Source organism: Notamacropus eugenii, chromosome 1, assembly GCF_028372415.1.
Source record: "Notamacropus eugenii isolate mMacEug1 chromosome 1, mMacEug1.pri_v2, whole genome shotgun sequence".
NCBI classification, from domain to species: Eukaryota; Metazoa; Chordata; class Mammalia; order Diprotodontia; family Macropodidae; genus Notamacropus; species Notamacropus eugenii.
This window is the reverse complement of record NC_092872.1, coordinates 480,040,099-480,048,005: the sequence shown is the minus strand read 5'-3', so window position 1 is coordinate 480,048,005 and position 7,907 is coordinate 480,040,099. Positions and strand designations below refer to the sequence as shown.

Here is a 7,907-nt window from a genome sequence, read left to right as displayed (position 1 = left end):
AGTGGGGATAATAAAGCACCTACCTCCCAGAATTGCTGTGAGGCTAGAATGAGGTGCAACATGGTTTTAAGCGCTATAACAACTATAAATGCATACTTTTGTTTTTTCACCGGAGGGTGGAAGAAGGCTGTGTCTGGGCGGAGCCTCTGGGCGGCCTTCTTTCACAATCTTTGTTCTATTAAGAGAAGCCCCAGCCTATGCTCTCCTCCCCACTTCCAGCAATCGTGGTGCAGAGGGAAGGGACCACTTGATTTTAGAGAAAGTCCCGGGCTGGAAAGGCTGGGGAATGGGGTCGAATACGTCCGGCCATTCACTGGAACAAAGAGGCTAGAAAAGGTGGGGCGGGGGGGGGGGGGGGGGGGACTAGAAGAGCGCGGCCGCGGGAAATGTGGCAAAGAGTGGAAAAGCCGGAGAGCCGGTGCAAGAGCGGCCGCCATCGGCAGCAGAACCGTCCCTCGGCGCCCCCCGTTCCCCGCCGGACTTCGGAGCAGGGGAACCCGTTCGTGGTTGCTAAGGGGCGGCCCCGGAAGTGACGGGCTTCGGGTTTGTTGACAGCGGCGGCGGCGGCAGCGGCAGCGGCGGCGGCTGGGCTGGAGACGGAGGGACCGAGAGGCGGACGGAAGAGCTGGGATCAGATCCGGGAGGACGGGCTCGGGGCCCGGAGCCCAGAGCCAGGCGCGGGCGGGCGGGCCGGCTTCCGCCCCTCCCCAGCACCGAGGGGACCGACGCTCCGCCGACAGCCGGGAGGAGGTGAGTGCGGGATCCCCCAGGCTGCCGTGGCTCTCCCGGCTCCGCGATCCACTGGATCCTCCCCTTCCCGCCTCCCAGGATCCTGCGCCGGGACAGCCTCGCTCCCCGCTGCCCAGCGCCGGCCGGATCAGATCCATCCGGTGGGGTCTCCAGTCTGCGACCCACTCGATTTTGTCCTATCCTTCCCCAGCTCCCGATCCTCGTGCTCCCCCGCATCTAGTGGGTTCCTGGCCTCCTGGGGTAAGAGTCACGGCTCCCCCCCCATCCCCGTGCGATCTTAGGGCCGCCATCCTCCCTCCGTTCGTCCCTGCCCAGGTCCGATGCCCCGTCCGTGCTGGCTGCCTCCGCCTTCTGCTCGAGGCTGCTAAGGAAGCCTCTCCGGGGCGACTCCTCCCCACCTCCGCCCGACTTTCTCCCGGGGTCAGCTCCACCCGAGGCAGAAATGCCTCCTCCCCCGGGCACCCCGCCCCCTCAGTTCTTACCCAGAATTTCCCACCGCCTCCCCATTTCCCCCACTTTCCCACCCACCTAGTGGAGTGGGGCTGGAAAGGGCTGCATCCTTTTGTCCTTAAAGCCTAGGACAGGATTTCCGCTTCACTTTGGAATGGACTGTGAAGCCTTCCCTGGCCCTCACCCTCCAATGAGATGACTGGATGGGATGTTGCTAGCGTGCCTGTGCTGTTTTGCAGTGTAAAAGTTCGGACTTGGTCTTTTCTTCCCTGTGGACAGAATTATGGAGGATGGGTTTAAGCTCTTTCTCTCCAGCCGACCCATGTGGTGCTAAGCCTCCAAGCCCCAAAGTTATGGGTGTCCTAATAAAGGCTGCTTCTAAGTAATGTAATATATATGGCAAAGGGAACCCCATCCCTTTGGGTTGTTAGAGCTTGTAGTGGCCAGAGAAATAGACTATTAACTTAAAACGAAACCAGTCTAGCAGTCCAACTCTGGAAAGAAAACTTGCAATAATGATGCAAAAATTCACTGAGGCACTGTGGACGGAGCCTAATCTGGGGATTTTCTGTTTCTTTTTCTTTGAGTTTGTGCCTGCGATTCCTTGGAGTAGGGAAGTGAGGATTGCCTGAGACTTGACACTAATCATACCAGAAACATTTCAATTTAGGTGAAATCTAGTAAAAACAAAACAAAAACCAAATATCAAAAATAGCCTCAGAAAAGAAAAGTCACAAGCACAATCTAAATTCTAAAGCATGTGTGTCAGTGGAGCAATTCTACCCCCCTCTTTGTCTTGGTATTGGGAATAGGGTGGGACTGTGCAGAGGGAAGAAATATGGACTGATGGTAAAAGTTCCACTCTTGTGTCTTTTTTTAGCTGTGGTAGAGCCACCTCCTTTCCTCAGTTCCCCCCCATACACACTCTCCTGTACTGTGCTATTGTGTCGGATTAAGGGCTAGGGCAAGACGAAGATCCTTGATATAGTGGATAGATTATTGAACCTGGAGTCAGAAAGATTTGAGTTTCAGTTTTGCCCCAGATACTTACTAGCTGGACAATTCCAGGAAGGTCACTTAACTCTCTAATCCTCAGTTTCCTCATCTGTAAAATGGGGATAATAATAGCACCTATATTACAGAGTTGTTGGGAGGATCAGTTGAGATAATTTTGTAAAGGGCTTTAGCACACCTTAAAGTGCTATGTGCTAGGCATTATTATACAGCCTGGATGACTATGGCAGGTTCATAGAACCCAGTGGTTGAGTAAATTCTAACATGAATGACTTTTGAGATGAACTGGAAAGAACAGTGGTCTTCCAAATCCAAGGAGCACTGGGTCAGCTTCTTCAGACTACTGACCACAAGGCACCAAGTTTTCCAAGCAGATTTTTGCATCATGGCTTAAATGTGTGTCTGCTCCTCCTTGGGCTCCCAATCCCCCAAATATAATACATGACCGTGTGGAGTTTTCAAAGCATTTTTATATTTCACTAGAATCTCACAATCACCCTTTGAGGTAGTCAAGGCATGGTTTATTATTCTTTATGTATACACAGGGAATCTGAGGTTCAGTGAAAGTGTTTGACTTGTATGCAACTATGCACTCATTTTCATAGTGAGCTAGGACTAGAATCCAGCTGTCTCTCATACACTGTCAGATTTCAGTAGTTATATCAGTGTCTTCTCACCTGTAGCCTTATTTTTAAATAAATAGAATAAAAAGCAGTAAGACTTCTCTACTTACTCCCTGCTTCAATGCCAGAAAGCAGGGAGCACACGAAACCTTTTAAGACCCCTGATTGCTCACCTGGACTGGGTGCTAGCTTTCTATATATGGCTCAACTGCGTCATCCTCGATAATAATGTAGATGGATATTGGCCTAGGACTTTATAGCTTCAAGTCTCCTCTACTCTCAATTGACTAATCAGAATGTGTTTATCAAACAATTTTATTTTATTCAAGGCATTGTACAAGGAGCTAGGGGTGAGATACAGATGAATACCTTCTAGGAACTTATAATCAAATTGAAGAGATAAGATAAATTAAGTAAGAATATATAGGTAGTCTGCGTTAAGTGCCAAAAGAATGAAATAGACTATAAATGGTGTAGGGATTTAAAGGAAGCCAAGAGAAGAAAGAAGAAAATGAGACCCACATAGGAGGTTCTTGTTCTCCCCCATATTTGATGACAAAAGAGTAGCAGAGCCCAGAATGGACAGTAGGCATTCTGAATCCCATTTTGGCATGGTGCACTCTGACCTTTAGTTCCTCAGGGTCGTGCCAACAGCTCCATGCTAATGTTCCCCTCCTTTTCTCCTTGATTTCTGCCCTGGTATCCCAATATTTCTTTCACGTCATTCTCGGTTCTAAATCTTAACTTCCTGGGTTGAGTCATTCTCCACTCCTCATTTCCAGTATGATGCCCAGGCACAGTATTCCATGACTCCTGAGATTCAATAGTAGCTTCCTAGGTGCCAAGACAATTATTGGGATAGCTGGGGCCTTACACTCTGACCTCTTGCTCTTTGATCTAGACAAATTCTCTGGGCTGATTACACCTTCTCTCCCACTATGGTTGGACCAATTTGACTCTGTTATTCTTTTAGTTCTGGAGAGCTTCCAGCCTCTATAAATAGGGCATTTGTTTAGATTTTCCCCTGAGTGTCTTGGTTAATATTTCACAGAGCCAAAGCTGCTCTAAGGCCTTGCCCTTCCTGTCTTCATCAAGAAAAATTCAGCTTGCCTTTGGGGTTTCGTTGAATTGAATCTAGAGACCTAAGTGTACTTCTGCTACCAGCTGTAGGCAAGTTGCCTTCCCTATGTGGACCTCAGTCTCCTTTCCATTCACTCCCTCAACCCTCATCAAATAGCCATTATCTGTAGTCTCTGGGGAACTAGAGAACCACAAGATTATTACTCTTCAGTGATCTATTATGATTAACTATTTTTTTTTTTGACCTGTCATCTGTTGCTGAATTTCTGGATTGGCCATGGTATATGATGGGGTCCTGCCCAGATTCAGACAGAACCCTGGGACAGGAAAAGGGGGTAAAGGGATCTTGTAGACTGTCCCATGTCAGCACAAGTGACACAACTCTTGAAAACATTCTTTTTCCCTGGGGTTCGCTGTCTAAGGACCGTTTAGTGCCACGACTGGAACAACTCTCTTCTCGCAGCCCTCTCTGTTCCCCATCATCCAGATTTGCATGGCCAAAGGAATGGGTCAGCAGACAGTCCAGTCTCCTCTGTATGTCTTGTGCCAGACTCTCCGACCCCAGCAGAATCCTTTGATGATCTGGGAACTAGGCATCTGAGTTGGTTGTTGTGCACAAGCCACTACAGACAGGCAGTTTTCTTGGCTCCTGAAATGCAGAGAGGGGGCAGCACTTGGTTTGGAGTCCCTAATCAGTAAGCCTTTATCTTCCCAGCTGAAAGGATTCATTTTCTCATCAAATTTTTAAAGAGCATTTTGGGATCGCCTTTGCCTCTGTCACTCTTTCTATCATGTTTATCCATGTTCACATCATATCTGTCTTATAGTAGAAGGGAAGGTTCAGTGTCAGTTTGCTCTTTGTCCCTAGCAGCTAGCACACTGCCCTGAATATAGTGGGTACTTATATATCTGGTGAATGCATGAGCCCTGGCTCTGTTTTTAGCACCATGTTAATCACAGTTTTAAAACAGAAGAAAAATGTAAGATGTGGTCCCTTTTCTGTAGATCACAATCCACTGTAGTTAGAGAGACAAGTCATGAAATAGTTATTTGATAATTTGGAGCAGTGTGTGTTTAGTGTCAAATGAGTGATACAGGCTCTAAGTATTTTAGGAATTGTAAAAAGATGCAGATGCATATGGTTTGAGAGCAGAGTCAGAGAAGGCCTAAGGAAAACTATGCAAATTGACCTGAACCTTGAAGGATTGGTATTATATAGATCCAAAAGAGGAATCTGCATGCACCTAGCCATGGCGGCAGGATTGCACATGGTGTTCAATGGATAGTGAGTAGACTGGCATAATTTGAACAAAGAGTCATGTTGGGTAGCAATGAGTATTCTAGAAACCTGAAATGCTAGGCAGAGAAGTTTGGATTTCAGCCATCTTAGCAAAGAGGTGCCTCCCTGCTAGCCTTGGAAGTCCCTTCCCCCTTTGCTCCTCTCAAGCCTGAGGACAATGGCACTCAGGCACCATTGGACATTTTGTGGGAGAATAGTTAATATTGGCAAAGTAAGGCCATACTCAAGCATCCTGTTTACTGTACTGTCCCTTGAGGGTGTCACGTCGCCAGAGGGATAGTTGGCACAAAAGACTTATTGTATGAGGTACATGAGGCTAGTGGGAGCACAGGCCCTGTGCCCAGGGCTACACAAACCCCACTCTGTCTGAAATTGCCAGAAGGTGAAGCAGAAGGGATAGCCAAGGCTTGCTTCCTGACGCAGGAGTCCCCAAGGGATCTGTTCCTTGGAACAGCCCTGGCAGTGGGAGCCTGAGATAGACCGCTTCTTTGCCAAAGCCAGCAGGTGCCAGAGAGAGTACATGGAGTAGGGGTGGAGGAATTGAATCAAGCCAAACAGGCTGGCATACCGTGTCAAAAAGTTTAGTAGGAGAACAGAGACAACAGCTAAACATATCCAAGGATATCCAAGAGCAGAATCTAGGACAGTGAAGCCTCCAGCCCAAGGGACCTAAGGTCTACTGAGTGGGGAAGGCATTATTTCCCAGAAAAGAAATACCCACTCCCATCCAATTTTAAAAATTTTTAAGATTGCTAAATGGTGGAAGGAGACATAGCAGAGACTCTCATATCCAATGTCTCAAACAGTTAAACACCTCATGACCAACATGGAAAGGAATCTCTCCATATTCAGGCTGACCAGTCCTCAAATGAAAGACTTAGAATGCTTGACCAGGATCATAGGAGGTACTATATACCTCCTAGTAATCATCTAAAAAATGTGATAGATGAGCATCTCCTCAAATTCTTATCTGGGATCCTGCATACTTTTAATTTATCCACACGCATCTACACACACACACACACACACACACACACACACACACACACACACACACACACACACACACACACACACACATATATACTCATCCCCCCATACCACAAACATATCCCATTCATGTACAACTTGTCCCAAAAGCCCCTTACCTACTTGTTGACAGGCCAGACAAAGATCATCCTGGTCTTTTCTAATTCTCCTAGCCCACTCAGACTTGTCTCTAGCTTTTGAGTTTGGTGATGACAACTAAGCTTCCAAACCAGAGAGGAAGGGATCCAGAGGGAGCTGGGGAAGAATAGGGTCCTGGGATGAGAATGTACTGCTTATGAGTTCTCTCATACATCTGGCAGTTAGGAACTGGACCATCCAAGAAAGCAACATCTAACCTAGAGGTTAACCCACTCTCATGGACTATGTTTTCCACTATTGGAAACTTAGGGAACAGTCTGACGCCACTTTCGCTGTCATAAAATGACCTCAGTGTGGAAGTGGGTGGGAATTATGGATTAAAGAAAGTCTCTCAACAAATGACATAAGAATGTGGTTGTCAAGACTCAAATGAAGTCTGTATGTTGGTAGCTCACCTTATTCCTGTTGAAAGACTCCATCACAAGCTCAAATTCTTAACTTGACTCCAATTTTAAGACGATGAGGAACTGTTGCTGTTCAATGCTTTAAGATCCTTTGCCTGGGCTCCAGAAAGAAGACTGACCTTTGATCAGTTGTGTTGATGTCCATGTTCGCCAAGAGGATCCCTAAGCCAGTAGAGGAGGCTATTTTGGTTGGAGCAGCCCAGGGTTGTTGCTCATCTCGTTTTCCTTGTTTCCAGGCTGTCTGTACCTCAAATGTCTCTGTGACTACCACCAAGACAGGACTCTCTATCCTCACTGGGGCACCCTTGGCTCAAACTGCACGCTTGTGCCCCAGCCCCAGGATGGCATCGGACAGCCCTGAGTCCCTGATGGCACTCTGCACAGACTTCTGCCTCCGAAATCTAGAGGGGACCTTAGGTTATTTACTGGACAACGAGACCTTGAGGCTGCACCCAGACGTCTTCCTACCCAGTGAGATCTGTGACCGGCTTGTCAATGAGTAGGTCAGGGGTTAGTGGAGGTGGGGGGAAGATATATGTACGTATGGGGGTATGTTTCCAGTAAGTGAATACATATGTGTATAGAAGATTATGGGATGAATGAAAGTATTCAGGATCCCAGATGAAAACTCTCAGGTACTCAGTCTTTCATCAGAAGACTGGCTAACCTAAGTGTGAAGTGGCTTATTTCCAAGTTGATCACAAGGCACCAATGTCCAAATGATGTTGTTTACAATTTTTCGGCCACAACATCTCATGGAGACTATTTACTAAGGTGTAGTGAAGTTACAGGGAAGAATACATTTATATGTTTGCTACATGAAAACCAAGGATTCAATTTTACCACCATGAAATGGCAATGATAATACACCATATTTGTATATTTTAGCGTTTACCAAGTACATTCATATCTATCATTATATTTCATCTTCACAACAATCCAGGGCCACAGACAGGGCAGAAGCTATTTCTCCCATTTGACAGATCAGGACACAGCTTTGTGGAAGAGATGAGACTTGATCTAGGTCTTGAAAGAGGCGGCTAGAGTTTGGATTGACAGAGAAGAGCTAGGAGGGTGTTCCAAGTACAAGATAGTTCC

The 7,907-nt window shown here is 47.0% G+C and overlaps 1 protein-coding gene across 2 annotated transcripts in view; it reads left to right on the top strand.

Annotated features, from left to right (window-relative positions):
* Nucleotides 1-631: 631 nt before the first annotated feature.
* The window catches only part of ZER1 (zyg-11 related cell cycle regulator), a 21,382-nt gene continuing 14,106 nt past the window's right edge, over nt 632-7,907 (top strand). The window contains exons 1-2 of one of the 2 annotated variants that reach the window (XM_072632616.1): nt 632-750; nt 7,046-7,308. In XM_072632616.1, the coding sequence (XP_072488717.1) occupies nt 7,151-7,308 (158 nt within the window). In that variant the 5' untranslated portion in view covers nt 632-750; nt 7,046-7,150. Of the gene's footprint in view, nt 751-882; nt 991-7,045; nt 7,309-7,907 lie in introns of those variants that run through there. The other variant, XM_072632617.1, reaches the window with a different exon arrangement.